Source organism: Rhipicephalus microplus, chromosome 3, assembly GCF_043290135.1.
Source record: "Rhipicephalus microplus isolate Deutch F79 chromosome 3, USDA_Rmic, whole genome shotgun sequence".
Lineage (NCBI taxonomy): Eukaryota > Metazoa > Arthropoda > Arachnida > Ixodida > Ixodidae > Rhipicephalus > Rhipicephalus microplus.
The window spans coordinates 49,355,907-49,371,967 of NC_134702.1; the positions used below are offsets into that span (position 1 = coordinate 49,355,907).

The 16,061-nt window shown below is 42.7% G+C and overlaps 1 protein-coding gene across 2 annotated transcripts in view; it reads left to right on the forward strand.

Annotated features, from left to right (window-relative positions):
• Mer (ezrin/radixin/moesin family protein merlin) overlaps positions 1–16,061 on the forward strand; it is a 47,826-nt gene that overhangs the window by 4,581 nt on the left and 27,184 nt on the right. For both annotated transcript variants that reach the window (XM_037426344.2, XM_037426352.2), the window contains exons 5-12: positions 638–789; positions 2,936–3,011; positions 3,938–4,072; positions 5,966–6,040; positions 6,831–6,944; positions 7,414–7,536; positions 8,699–8,830; positions 10,870–10,955. In XM_037426344.2, the coding sequence (XP_037282241.1) occupies positions 638–789; positions 2,936–3,011; positions 3,938–4,072; positions 5,966–6,040; positions 6,831–6,944; positions 7,414–7,536; positions 8,699–8,830; positions 10,870–10,955 (893 nt within the window). The remainder of the gene's footprint in view (positions 1–637; positions 790–2,935; positions 3,012–3,937; positions 4,073–5,965; positions 6,041–6,830; positions 6,945–7,413; positions 7,537–8,698; positions 8,831–10,869; positions 10,956–16,061) is intronic.

Here is a 16,061-nt window from a genome sequence, read left to right on the forward strand (position 1 = left end):
CCGAGCTATTGAAGAATGTACAGAAAGACAAATAATCCTTCAATTTTTGGCATTCTTGGAACTTTCATCCAGTATTAATTTCTGGGAGTGCATTTGTTTGTACTTTTTTTTCTATCATATTACTGCATTACGCCATTGCTTCTTATTGTGTGTCTATAATATGACTAAGCTTCCCAAATGACAGCTTGTTCAAAGTTCAGGTCAGCGTTTCAGTTTTCCTAAAGGCCACGTTGATTGAGCAAAGTTGCCGTATCAGTTAGGTAGGCATTTCAGTGATACAGTTGTAGAAAGAGTTGGAGACAATGCAAAGGTGTACAAATACGAGGCGACTTGATAAAGGGTGGAGTGAATGAGGTGTGTCTGTGATAAAGCATCGTAAGATAATGCCGCAAGTAGCCTTCACCTGTCAAGCATGGCAGACAGCTGCGCAACCCAGTGTGTTTAAATGTCTGTTCTGGCTAGTTTCGCCGTAATGGCTAAACAAAGCAATAAACCAAAAGTTTGCTATAAACTTGATGGCTTTGAAGTACAAACAAGGTGTTAATTGTCTTGCAGCACATTTTTGGCTCTTCATTGCTCCAACTTATCGTTTCGTTCAAGTTAGCTGGCTGACAAGCTCTTTTTTTTGTTTCTTTAGTATGGAGACTATGATGAGACAACATATAAACCGGGCATGCTGGCTAACGACGACCTGCTGCCACAGCGAGTCATTGACCAATACCAGATGACGTTGGAGATGTGGGAAGAACGAATCAAAGTCTGGTATGCCGATCACAAGGGCATGACGAGGTAAGACTTTGCAAACTGACTGACTGAGGATCAAGACATTGTAACCATTCGCATTAAGTAAACAGAGAACCAGGGGAAGAGGGGCAAGGGACACGTTGATGTGCAGTCAGCCAAAACTTTTGTGCGCAGGGGCCACTTTTTTGTCTCTCAGTGCCATATTATAAAACGAAGTTACAAAAAAAATTGCTTTTGGACAAGCACACTGGACATGTGCTTTGTGGGCATACAGTTGTCCTCGCCTTTTTTGAAACTTAATTCAGTTGTATGGCAAAGATACACAGAGAAAACTGCCACTTATGCACGATAGCTATAGATTTGGCCGAATGTACCTTGAAGAGTCTCTCATCATTAACGCACTGAGGCACAAGACCGTCCTTACCGCCTGGTTTCATCTTTTATTGCTTGTAGTTGTACGGGTTAATTTTCAGACAGCTCTTGTGTCATGACGTTGGCTGGAGTTGTTTATTCACTGACTGTTTTGTGTTTCTGTTTTTGCCTGTTGTTCTTATACGTACTGCTCTTGATCATCAGTGTACATGTAGTGTGAAGTATGATGCCAAAACTTTCCTCCAGCAATTGTGAGCATGCCGAATACAAACTTTTGATTAGTTTTAATCAACAATGTGGGGCCTCGAAGTGACGAGCGCGCCAGTCTATTGGAGTTCACAGACACAGCAGACACGGTCGGTACAAACCAGACAATGCACACATATTTATTCAACTAATTTAAAATGACGATATCATCAGCTGAATATTTAATTATAACATCAATTGTGCTCAAACACGCTAAGACATCCTTTCAAAATATTAAACATGACAAACAAGGCGGTGTCGCTAACGCCTGACTCGCCACGTGGGTCCACTGCAGACGGCCCACGGTGCCGTCCACGGCAGACCCCCCCGCTGGATGCAACAGTTCGTGCTACCGCCCCACGCCAAAAGAGACCAGCTTATTTCTTGCGCGCCGCCACCAAGACTTCCCGCCAAGCGTCGCCGCCGGCGCTGTTTTCTAACCATGATGATGATGATGATGGTGGTGGCGATAAATGCTCACGAGCACAACGCCATCTACTGCTCGGTAGTTGCAACCTGAAAATGTGGCTTCTGCGCAAGACACGTGCACCACACGGTGCAAACAACTTTATAGGGGGTGTCAGCACTCCCACAACTTTACCAAACGTTCGGTAGTTTAGTCTGTCAAAGCGTCCTGTTGACCACGTCTGCGGGGGTATGCGGTATGCTTGAGGTATTCAGTGGTAAGAGAATGGCCCAGTTAATGATTGTGAACCCTGTATATTTGTTTGGGCATGTCATTATTCTATTGCAACAATGTCTATTCTGTGCTGGCACTACCCTCTGCTTTTTTCTGAATAATAAAGAAGCATTGGGTTGAAGTGACACTTAAAAATATAGGAAAGCGGCAATTGACCTGATCTGATTATCAACTTGGCATATTCTGATGTGCAAATACACTGAAACTTCGGTACATTTTGGCTTTTTTTTCTGTGGATTGCTCTGAGCTTCTGTTGTGCTTGTAGTTTCAAATTACACATGCTTTGTGCAGTTAGCATTAATGTTTGTTGGCGTCCCTCATAATCATTGTGATTTTGGGATGTTAAACCCCACACATAAAATCAAGCATTAATGTTTGTTATCTCATACCTCTACACTATTCTTCTTGTCTTATTTTCTTGTATACTACTGTCGTCCTTTATGTAAGGAACATACCAACGTGCCGCCTGCACTCGGCGAATGGCTGCCCACAGCACCATCAACCAACGGCTGAACAAAGCGTGTCCGCTTTTCGCGGCACCACCTGTTACGAGACCAGAGCAGGAGTGTTATCTAGCACCGCTTGTCCAACGGCCATGACTCATTATTTTGTTTGCCAATAGATGAAACAGAAGCCGACGTGCTTTCTTTGGCTGTCGAGTTATGGGGCTGTAGGCAGCCGCAGCAGGGTGCAGGCCATGCGCTCGCATGTCCTTTTCATAAAGGACGACAGTGTAGCTACTTGTCTGAGTGTATGCATGCTACTTACTTCCACTGTGTGCCAATGACTGCCAAGCAGTTGTTATTCAGAGAAACCATTCAAAAGAGGATTAATTTATTGTTGCTGTTTTTTTTTCCCTCTCCGACGGCGCAGGGATGAAGCAGAGATGGAGTACCTGAAGATTGCACAAGACCTGGACATGTATGGAGTCAACTACTTCCGCATAAGTGTGTGTATAAGTTCCAGCTTCTATGTTCTTGGTCTCCTTTGCCTATTTAATTTCATGCCGTGCCATACATTATGCCTGTCTTGAGCCATTTCGTGGGTGCCCCCGTATCTGCGTAACGTTTACTGCTATTGAAAGATGACGATAAAAAAAAATGTACTACAATTACACGGGTGGTCTTTCATTTGTAGAGAATATCTTTATGCAGTAGTTACTGACCTGACCAAATTGAAGTGCTTCTCAGGCTCATGTATCTGTACCTAGAACTTTCTGTTTATTTTTTTTAATGAAAGACAAAACCGTGTTCTTATGCACTGCATTTATGAAAAGTCGAGGTAAGTTTTGCACCAAGCTGCTTTACCGAAGGCATTGGAACTCATGTGCAAGAATTACCAGTAGAGAAAAATAAAAATATGAAGACACTGAAAAAACCTCAAGCAAAAGACACGGCGTCCTCTGTTAGGCTTTAGGTGTGAGGATTGCCGTTAGTGGACGCTTCCACTACTCATGTCATACGTATATAATTGTGCGAACCGTTCCCCTATCCGCCTTCTGTTAGCTGATTGCAGTGATGAAGAAGGCTTGGGAAGTGTAAGTGGCAATAACGTAAAGTCACTAGCCACTTGAAGAACTTTTTTTTTCCAGTTATTGCTGTCTTCTTTGTCGCCTACCATTGTAGGGCACTGAGTGTTGATGTCAGTATTTTGCAAATTTTACAGTCATGCCGCACCTAAAAACGAAATCCGCACCTGACTTTTGTCTATGCTTTTTATGTAATGTTCCTGGAAATGGTGTCTAACGTGTTCGAATGGGTTGTTTACGCTTGCCCCCTAGTGATGGTATCTTGGCTACTGTTCTGGCATTACAAATACTTATAGCACTGGCCTGTTCATTAGACCATTGTTGTAGTTATACTTTTTCTGCTTTAGAACAAAAAAGAGACGGACCTCTGGCTCGGAGTCACTGCCTTGGGCCTGAACATCTACGAAAAAAACAACAAGCTGTGCCCCAGGATCTCTTTTCCCTGGAGCGAGATTCGCAACATCTCATTCGATGACAAGAAGGTGACTTTCTCGTATACATTTACTTGGTCCTTGTCGCTTCCTCTAATGTTTTTTCTGAAGTTAGCAGCTTATTGACCATTACACTGTGCTGTTGAGCGTCAGGTCATGGTGAAAACCACAAGTGCCTTTGTAGCTTTGCAGGCTATTGGATTGCTCCTAGTGGTCTCACAACGGCCATGACGGGATGAATTTTGAGACTGATGCTGGCACTTTAGTGGGGTGGGTGTTTAACATATATAATTTTAGAATCTGGTGATTTGGAAGTGTTAACACTGAGCACTTGTGCAAAACTGGGTGTTTTCACAGTACTTAATGGTACATAATCATAAATTAACCTCAATATCTGACTAGACTGTCTCAGAAATCTCGTACTGCAAAATTCTTTTGAATCCTTCATGTATAAGCCAAGTTGCAACTATAGTTATCACACTTAACAAGCAATTTCTTCTTTCCTTTTTTCGTGCAAGCATGCTCGACACTACACTAGATCATTACTCCTCTGGATGCCTGTGTTATGGTGTTTCGAAAACGTTCACATTTAATAGAGCGCATGTAAAGAAAACAGTGCTGCTGTAAGTTGAATTTATCTGCTTTTTAACAAACCTAATGTTAAGGGTTTCTTGAAATCTTGCTACTGTTAACTTTCAAACATCACAGAAGCTGGTGGCTTATTATACTCATTTTTATAAAATAGTGACCATGCTACATGACACTATTTCTCAAGTGATCACTGTTCTATTGCTTTTAAATGCGAAGCATTTCTTTCTCAGCGAACTTTGGCGACTGAGCATATCTATCTAGCCATCTACAATTTTTAGCTTTCCTGGCCGTCTCGATAATGGTATTGATACCAAAATCGGTACAGGATATCATGATGGTATGACAAGCATAGCTGACTAGTCATAACATGAAAATCATGACATGTATGTCATGATTTACATTTTATGGTCTTGCTGATCTTGCGGTGTTTTCATTCACACGACATTTTGCAAAACTGGTATGGCGTGGCATGACTGCATAGCGAATGTAAGTAACAGACCCTAACGTCGAAATCATGACATACATCCCATGATTTTCATGTTATGACTAGTAATGACTACATGCCACGCTCATGGTGCACTCGCGGTCGTTTTGCTCGCTTAAAATATACCAAATTTGGTATTACGTGACGTGAATGTATGACGAAAGTACATGACTGGCGCATAATCATCAGATGCGTGTCATCTAAGAACATGAACACATACCACACTCATGATGCGCCCGCATCCGTTTTGCTAGTTCCACATATACCAAATTTGGTATCAGGTGACGTGAATAGACGAGGAAGGTAAATGACACGTTCAAACATGATAATCATAATATGCATGTCATGTCAACTATGACTACATGCTACGCCCATAGCGCGCTCGCGGTCGTCTTGCCAGCTCCACATTTACCAAATTTTTTATCACGTGACGTGAATAGACGACGAAGGTAAATGACACGTCTAGACATAATAATCATGATATGCATGTCATGTGAAACATGATTACATGCTACGCTTATAGGGTGCTCACAGCCGTTTCGCTAGTTCCACATATGCGAAATTTCGTATTACATGATGTGAACAGACGAGGAGGGTAAATGACACGTCTAAACATGATAATCATAGCATAAAAGTCATGTACGACATAAGTTACGTTCACCTCATAACGTTGTGCTCACTTTAAAGCGACATATTAACCTTCCTCATTCGTGCTTCGCATATCATCGATTCCCAGTGGGATCTGCTAATTTTTTGTTCATTGCATTTTCTTGTGATAAGCTAAGTAGCTGCTGGTTGTTTCTATCATAAAAGCTTTTACTTTGCACATTTATCTACATGCACCTGCCTTGTACGTCTTCTCCTTGCAGTTCAATATTAAGCCTGTTGACAAGAGTGCGCCATGTTTTCAGTTTTACTCATCTAAAATACGAATGAACAAACTGGTAAGTTGAAGCAGCCTGCCAACCTTTTGATGTTTTCGATTGTGAGCTGTTATGAAAGAAAATCGAAATAAAAACAAAATGTTTGGGGGAAGAATATTTTGTTTACTAGCAGCAGCAGTCGTGCACTGTACAAACTCTCTTCTACTGAAGCTGTGCCTGCGTACAGCTTTCATGAAATATTCAATCTGGAAAAATGCCTGCGTATATTGAAAGCTGGGATTTACGCGAAAAATGCAAATACGGTAAAAATTTTGTTGCAAAGTCTTTCATAACAGTACCTTGCAGGTGTTCTAGTTTTTTGAACTGAACCTCATGAATAGATCAACGACTGGCTCTGCAGTTTGCTGAAATTCTGGCAAGCCATATGAAATGAAATAGCATTTCACCATATGATAGGTGCAGCGACTATGTATTCGTTCTCTTTGTATCACTGTATGTACATCAAGCGTCAATATCATGACAAAATATTGGTTATAATGAAATATGTGTAAAACAGTCTTGCTATGGGTGTGTTAGAAAATTAAGTTTAATGTGTATTTTTGGTTATAACAAATGTATTTTCATGTAAAATGTAACCTTGTTGTAATGAGGTCTGAGTGTGTATACACACTCACATTTTTAAAATTAATGCAATATGGCTACCTCCATCCCCATTTTCTTAATTTGTTATTGTAATTAGGTGTCCATTTCATGCACAGTGAAGCTCATATCGATTTGCAGAATTCTTTTCTCATCTCTTTACATTCAGTTGTTCGGTTATTGGCTATTTTAATTTTTCTCGTGTCCTTAGATCCTGGATCTCTGTATTGGCAACCACGACTTGTTCATGCGCCGCCGGAAGCCAGATTCAATGGAAGTGCAGCAGATGAAAGCACAGGCCAAAGAGGAGAAACTCCGGCGCCAGGCAAGTTTTTCTCTAGATTGTGTGCCGCATGCCTACAGTGCTCACACAATGTCTCTGACCGCTTTATTCACAAGGGAAAAAAATAAAAATTCACAATTTGAGGCATGTAAGGTCGTTTATGTGTGCATGTGTGTACAGAGGCAATGGTCCAACCATTGATTCTTCTGGATGATCACTTCGAGTTCTTCCGAGTGCCAGAAACTGCTTGTGCCCACACATACAGTGGTAAAAGGACAGCCTTTGGTTTATTCTTATTAACACCCTGCTTGTTATAATAGTAAAAATGCTTTAATTTACCATAATGCCATATTAATTTAGGGAGGTGGACAAAAGATAGACTGGAGTACATCATCCACATCTGTTCTTTGTGTGGTGCTTTAGTGCTGCAATGCCAGTAGGCCATTTAAGGCTCGTTTAAAAGGTTGCGCGACTTTTTTTAATCTGTGTTTGTACGTATGTCTTTGTGCAGACGGAGCGAAACAAGTTGACTCGGGAGAAGCAGCTTCGCGAGGAGGTTGAGAAAGAGAAAGCAGAGTTGGAACAGCGGCTGTTGCATTATCAAGAGGAGGCGAGGGCGGCACACGATGCCCTGGTAAGTTCGCAGTATGGGGTTGGTTTGCCTTTTGTTCAGTGCAAAAGATGCTAGCATTTGTTCTTTGAACCTGTCTTTCTTTTTGTCTTTAGCCCCTCTTTGAAGCACCTGTCTGATGGGTCAATTAATTTCCTAATGTCTCATAGCAATACTTTCTAATCGTTTTCGGCACTTTTGTCAGTTCTCCCGTTTGGAAGTTCATTGTGGGATGAGAAAAATAAAGTTTAGAAATTGTTTTCCTTACGCAGACAGTTATATTCTGCTAACTTCGCAAGTTCTTTATCAACTGGTAAATGCCAGAAAAGCAGGAAGTGATCACTGATTATGTACATACTAGCACGAACTTGCCAGCTCGCATGACTGATGAAGTGCCTTGGTTTTCATGTGGGATGTAGAGTCACACCAAGGGCTCTCATGTGGGGCAAGCTCAATGCAAAGGTGTCTCCACTCCGTTAGCTCAGAAATGAACTGGATTGGCTGCAAATACTGAACCATTGTAATGTTTTGGCAATAATCAAGTACACTCAGACCTTGATTTAATGAACCTGAATATGACAAAATATTGGTTATAACTAAGTAAATGAAAAACAGTCCTGCAATAGACATAGTGTTAGGAATAAACCTTTAAGATGAATTTTCGGATATAACAAACTCATTTTCGTGTAAGATGAAACTTTGTTATGATGATGCTTGAGTGCCGTAGATATTGATATTGTCTCTTCAGTCTCATTCTGCTTAATTATTCGCAATCTTGCCATAGTATGGAGAAGGGCTTTCTTTTTACCCTTTTTGGGTGGAGGGGTTGTCGGGCTGGCACTTCTGCACAACTGTGTAAGCAACCCTGCATTAACAACTGTGTTTTTCTTTCTCTCTCTTTGTTTTTTGCTCTACTTCTTTCCTATCTTTCACATGCTGCGCATATCTCCTATAAATTTGATGCCGCCCGCTCTCTTTTGAGCTGACCTTGCTTCTCCTTTGCTCTGACACCGCTCCTTGTTCCTTTCTTACTGCATAGCTCCCGCCAGTGCATGTCAAATTAGGTGAGTGTAACGTTGACTGTACATCGCTTGCAGTCCTTCCAAATTTGATACTATACCCACTGTGCTTGTACTCGTCGTGTGTGTGTTTTTATGAACACCACTCTGTGTTTTACACACGGCAGCGGCGGTCGGAAGAGACTGCCGAACTTCTGGCTGAGAAGTCTCGGGTGGCGGAAGAAGAGGCCATGCTGCTCACACAGAAGGCGGCGGAGGCGGAAGCCGAGATTCAGCGGATCAAGATCAGTGCCATCAAGGTAGGCCCTGCTTTGGCTGAATGTATGGGCCATTTCTTCTGGTAGTCGAAGACCACGTAGCATGCAATGGAATGAAAAAAATGATAGGATAGGATTAAGATATCAGAGGATGGCAATATGGGAGTGGGGGTAAAGGACACTATAGTTGGCATCAAGTGAAAGAAATGGAACGAGGCTGACAATTTAATGTGTAGGACTTATAACCAGAGTACAGTAAGAGCAACATAAGGGTTACCAAGGGATGGGAAGCGTAGTTGATAAAGGCTGTGGGTTAGAGTGGTGACAGAAGTTTACAGGAGTGAAGTGGATCAGCTCGCATAGGATAAGGCAAAATGGATATTTTTTGAGAAACCTTCGTCTTATTGTCGGCATGAACCGGTCTCTGAAACACTTATTGGCTGTGCTTTTAACCCATGGAAACACTGTGGCTACTTCAGTTTGTCACAGTTTTTTTTATGCGTTCGCGTTATGGAAACTTGAGACTCAACATTCCAATAAAGCTGAAGATTCTGGAAGGTTCTTCGATAAAGAGATGCTTCTGTGGATCTTCAGGAGCCTCTATGAAGTACGGACGGTATGTGTGTTGTAGTGGGTGGGAGTTAGCAGGCTTACAGATTTGACGTAGCCTCTGTGTGGGTTGTTTATTGCTATAATTCTAGCGTTTGAAGATTTTCATATAGCAGGTGATGTGTGCTCAAGGAAAGAACGTGAAACATTAAAACAGTTGGTATATGGTGGTCAGCAGAAAGAGATAGGCACAATATGTGATATGAAAATAGGCATCAGAGTTCTAAGTTAGGCAAGTACCGATGCAGAGAATGAAAAATGAGGTGAGCTTTTGAGTTTGGGTTTGCTTGGATATCATAAGTATGAAAAAATTAAAAGTTCTTAAAGGCACGCTAAAGAGTAAAACAATATTTTGCTTTTAGTAAAGTACAGTTTCAAAATTCAAAAAACACCGTTCTTACCGGGACACGGCACTTCGTAAGCGAGTAAATGCGCGAAAAGAAAGAATGGGTGGAGGTGCCACCTCGAGATTACCACACCAAACACCGTGACGTCATAGATTTGAAGGTCCTATGTAGCTCCTGGGTTTTATATAGCTTCTAATCGATAAAAATGAAGCACTTTGTCATCTGTGGGTGCCATAGACCTGGCATACGAAGTTTTAGAATATTTCATTGAGCCATTGTCTTGAAAACATGAAAAATACATTTTGACATTTTTGAGGTCTCGAGCGGGGACTTTGGTGAGATATTAAAAAATTAAACATCAACCTCGATTTTATCTGCTAATAATGAACTTATGATAGCGAAACATATAGCATTAGAGCTCTCAGGAAGCAATTTGTCAATCTAAACCAAGCCATTGTTTGTCTTTAGTGTTTCTTTAAATTTGTCGTTTGTCATTGCACAATTTGACAGCTCAGAAGGTCACCAGCCTATGACTTACCCAAAAGTCACATACATGATATGGTTGAATTGTGCGACACGATTATAATGTGAAAGATTCATATTATCTTGTTGGGGTGTAAATTAAGCAGCCATGTATGATAAAGAAGTCGTGTAGGAGGCTAATCACGTGTCACCTTAAGACATGTCAAGATACTGTGATCTTTGAAGATTTTGACTGTGTGAAAGTTTTTTGAAAACCATTATTTTTACACTTGCATGTTTTGTTTTGTTTTTAATTTTTTATAGGTTCCTACTCTTGATTGTGCTCTGCACTGAGTTTTAGCTTCTTATAATTCGCTCTCTCTCTCTCCTTGATTGTTACTTGTCATATAGTAGTGCACATGGATATTAAGCACATTTGACGCATTTCTTGATTCAGCAAGTTTCATGTAGTGCATTTCACATAGCTGATCATGTATTGGCTCAGCACGTTGAAAAAAGCCCTTGCAGTGGACATTCTGATCACCTATGTATTTAGTGCGTTAACCAAACTACTAAATTAAAGAAAACACTGGTAGCCAATTCGTGTGTGAATTCAAAATGCCGTCTTCTTTGAATGACTGAATGCTTGCTAACATCTTTCAGACTGAAGAGGAGAAGATAATGATGGAGCGCAAGGCACGAGAAGCGGAACAGTTGGCAGCCCGCATGATCGAGGAGTCGGAAAGGAGGTAAAGTTTTGCTCATCAGAGCCGTACATTGCAATGTGGCTTTTTAAGGGGTGCATCTGCATTTCGGGCGTGCAGCACTAAGGAACACATAGCATACCTGCCATTTCTCTCGGAGTGTCTGGAAGACTCCCAGATTTTGACGGTTCCTTCTGTTTGTACGGATGTCATGAAAATCTTTCGGAAATCGAAATTTTTGTGCTTGATCTAGCCGCATTGACAAAAATGCAGGTAAGTTTACTCCAGGCTTTTTGCAACACCACCACATTTTATTACAAACGAATTTAGGAGGTGTTCATCTAAATGTACAATAGTCTCAGTGGTGGAAAACCGCGGCAGATCTGATTTCGTGAAATTCCCCATCCAAATTTCACTGTGTCCATTGGGCCAGAATTCGAAAGTTCCGAACACTTTTCCCTGATCCAGGCGTCTGATTTGAACTTCAGTACCGAAACTGTTGAACGAAGGCCAATTGAGAGCAGTGTGCTCAAAGCTTCAGAAGTGCGTGTGCAACCAGCACACTCACCGTGTTCTGCAGTGCGTTTCGTTGCCACAACCGCTGTGGACGAAATCGCGGTCGTTCTTGACACGATCATGTGTGGCGACGACGGTACTGACAGTGCTCTGAAAGTGTGCGCGCATCCAATGCTCGACCAGTCAAAGCAACGCTGCTTTCAGCAAACTCTGTGGACAAGCCCGTGGCAGGTAGCATAAAACGACTTAGTTTGGAAGGCACGTGCGCAGGCAACACGTGCTGATTCAAAACGAAACTACAGTTTGTCACAACCGCCGGACACTAAACCGTGGTCCCGGCAATGCAATAGTGATCTACGAGCTCCAAGGGCACGTGACTACCGTATTTACTCGATTCTACCGCGCCCTCGATTGTAACACGCACCCGATTTCCACCGCGAAAAAAAAAAAAAAAAAACGTAAGACATCGATTGCAACGCGCACCCATTTTTTCTCGCTGGCCCGCATGATCACATTACTCGAAAAAACGACTCCTTTCGGGAGCGTCTTCCATTTAAATATGAGGTACGGGCGAAGCTTGTGCCCATCTGACGTGTAACAGAGCATTGCCGTCACTGTAGTTTTACCGTGGACCGATGTCAGCACGCGAACTTGCTTCGCCCCCTTTTTCTCGACGGTTGTGGTGCCAGGCATGTCGAAGTAAAGAGGCGTCTGATCGGCATTCTCGATTTGCCCAAGCCGGTAGTCGTTGTTGCACCGCAAGTTTAGGACGAACCTCTGAAAACTGTGAAGCTTTTCATCGTACTCCTCCGCAAAACTTTTCGCATATGCATGTTCCCCTTCGGAGGGAAAAGCGTTTCCTCTTCATAAAGTTAGTTAGCCAGCACCTGCTCGCTTAAAACTGGCTCCGCATTAGACCTTTTTCTAAGACTAATTGCATAGCCCGCACTTGGAGCAGTTCTGCCGTCACGGGCCGCTGTGCTGCTCGCTGCTAAAGCACATACTCGCCGAGCAGCTCTTTAATTTGTGGAAACCGACCCTGCTGTGGTCCACTGAAGTCTTTGCGTAAAGCTTTGCTGTCGAAAATCTTCTGCTTTTGTTTCTGCCGGTCCCGCACGCACGTTTCGGGAACTCAGAACGACCGCGATGCGGCCCGATTTCCGTCCATTTCTGCACACGCGATGACTTTTCTTTTAAAAGCGGCATCGTGGTGCACTCGAGTTTTTGGAGTCGGCCATTCCACACCGTCGATGCTAATGCACTACTAGATGACGAACTCCTCAGCACACGTACGAAGTGCCGCACATGAGAAACACATAGGCAGAAATGGACCACGCGCCATGCCGACGCACGTAGGGGGCGGCCATTTTAGATTTGCCGATGGCAATAGATTGGCCTTAATTTTTTTGTTCGTACTCGATTCTAACGCGCATGCGATTTATGAACTCGCTTAACCGGAAAAAAGGTGCACGTTAGATTCGAGTAATTACGGTAATGCAGCAGTAGATTAAAGGCAGTAAAGACGTAAAAGAAGGCTAGAAGAATTTTAGTGTTCCTGTCCAAAGAATCTAATAGTGAGCAAAGCCAAAGCTTTGACCCGCACTTCAGCGGTAGCCAGCTGCGTTATCCCGCTCATTCACGTGTGTCCCAGGAAGACGTACGCAAGAGAGAGAGTCAGCTCTCTCGGCGCGCACGTAACCCGTGCCGCCTGCACGTGGCGCCTTCTATCGCCACGTGGTGTTAGCAGAGCAGAAAAGCAAGAGGGTGTGACCGTGTGGCGGAATGCCCGCGAAATGGTCGCGGGCGCGCCTCAGATCCCCACGAATTTACAAGCATGAAATGTTGTGGAAGACGTCTTTCACAGCAGTTCTAAAATACAAGTTTACATGTTACACTGGTATAGTAAGCATTTCTTTGATACACATTTCCTTTTTGAGTTTACATGAATTGATGAGAAGAAACATTTCATCAAACACATAAATTTGACAAATAAAATGATTAAGTGTATATTCTGACCCACAAAAAGCCCAGGCAACATTCTTTTTTTTTTTTGCAAAGTTGATGGCTTCTTATCACAGAGCAGTAAGTGTCTTGGTAGCCAACTAGGGATCATTATGCTTTCTCATGCATCAGATTTAGTCATACTACCGTATTTACTCGCATAATAGGCACTTTTCTTTTTCAGAAAATCGGGCTTGAAGTTAGGGGTGTGCCAATTACTCGGGGTAAAATTTTCGAAAATTTTTTCGACTCTGTTCTTGCGCTTTAAATCTGCACATTTGTCAAGTAAAAGGCGGCTTTATCATTTACCAATCAATTCAGCATAAAAGAAACATACCTGCGTAGCTTTTAATGAACAAGCGAGATTCGTCAACTGCACACACACATGTAAAATTTATTTACACAAATGTCGTAGGTCTTCCTTCTTTTCCCTATTTGGAGTCCGTCTGAGTCGGAAAGCACACATTTATCCTCGCCGAGCGTGGATTTGTTTTAGGTGTTCGAATCATCTGCACCCCACAGCATCTCATCCTCACTCTCATCCAGTACGTTCGAAATAACCGTCTTCTTGAAGCTTTCCTGACGACTTCGTCGGAGATCGCCTACCACGCTTCCGCAATCCAAGCGCACAGCATTTCCACAGGCGGCCTCTTGATCTTACCACCTGGAGTCAGCTGATGTTGTCCTCCAGCCATCCAGGTAATGTACAGCCTTAGAACATTGTCCTCGAAAGGGTTATTCAAGGACACGTCCAAAGGCTGCAGTATCGATGTGAGGCCACTCAAAATCACTGCCAGATTTGTGCGCAGCTCCTTTAGCTCGTCTCATACGCGATCTACTAGGTGCCCACGAAAACTACCCAGGACAAGCATAGACGGGAACAACAGACCTTTCGGCCGCCGACCTCGGACTGTTTTCACCCAATCCACCATGAGTTCCTCACTCATCCAGCCTTTTTCCTGGACTCTGACGCAGATGCCTTGAGAGAAATTTGTCTTTGGGAGTGTCTTATGTTTAAAAACAACGTAAGGCGGTAGCTTGCGCCCATCCGCTCTCACCACCAGCATTACGGTGCATCATTGTTTATCAGCCCCAAATGTTCTGACGATGCCGCTCAGTGCACCTTTCTCCTCCACTATCATGTTCCGCGGCTTATTAAAGCAAAGGAGAGTCTGATCAGCGTTGCCAATCTGGGACAAAATGAAGTCTTTCTGCTGTCGGAGTTTTATAACGAAACGGTGGAAGTCCACCACTTTGTCCTCATATGCTACAGGCAAGTGCTGGCACCAGGTGGTCTGCCATGGCGCCGCATGAAACGAGTTGTCCATCCAGAGCTGGCTTTGAACTCTTTTGCTTCAATGCGCTGCGCTCGGGCTATTCTGCGCACCTCAGTCTACACAATATCCAGTGAAACAGCACAGCCGTCTTGTCATAGCTCCAATATATGCCGGACCAGTTGCTCTTCGACATTTGGATACCTGCCGGTCTTGGCACCACGGAAACCGTCATGTCTTCTTCGTTGCCTTAATTTTTTCTTCTTGATCCCTCCAGTATCGCATACTGGTTTCTCGAACAACAAAATGCCTGCTTGCAGCCCGGTTTCCGTGCTCCGGGCTCAGTGCACTGGCTTCAGTTAAAATCCAGCCGTGTAGCTTGTATACTTCCCCATGGTGGAGCCAATACGCGACCACAACATACGCACACCGCTTGCAAAATGAAGTTTGTTTCTTTTTCTCTGATAGTGATGATGGCGATCGAGCCCCCGACGTTGTACGCGTGACCTCCAAGGAGCGCGGCAATTCGGGGAGGTATCAGTAATTAATGAAACATCTGTTTTTTTTTGTTTGTTTTTTTTTCACTCATGGATGCTTTTTTTTAGCTTTATTTCGACAAACACGTTGGTTAGGTTATTGCATTTCGAATTTTTTTATTTGCTCGTCAATTTGCCTTCTTTTTCTTCAGGGTACCACGTTCCAACTGTACCGCTGGGGGGTAGAATCATTTCTGATCACGCCCAAGTTGAGGGTGCGCCTATCATGCGCGGAATAAAAAAAATTGAATTTTCGGTGACCAAACTAGGAGTGTGCTGATTATGCGAGTAAATACGGTATATTGATATTTTTATTTGAAACACAATGTACATTTGTTATATCTCAGCTGTGTTCCATTCTTGTCTGTGGTTCTTATGTGCTGATGAAACGCAGTACAGTTAAACCCCTTTATAAGAGGCATGCCCCAGGCAACAATCTTTTATATGAGATGTCTGTTATAAGCAGGGTACCTTAGCATTTCTTTTTTATCAACCCGTTATTTTATTGTTGGCACATTGGGGTCTCTTATACCTATTTGTCTCTCATATCAGTGTATTTTACAAAGGAGTTCAACTGGTTAAAGTAAGGCAACTAAAAAAAAGCACATTTACTGTGGTGCTTTGTATGCCATATAAGCGACACTCAAACCTCAATTATTCAAAATAGCATCTCACAATGAAAAAAAGTTCTTTATATCTGAAAATTTGTTATAAATGTATATTCTTAACACTGTGTCTGTTGCAAAACTATTCTTATTTACTTCGGTATAACCAATATATTTTTATATCCATGTTCGTTATATCGAGGTTTGAGTGTATTAGCC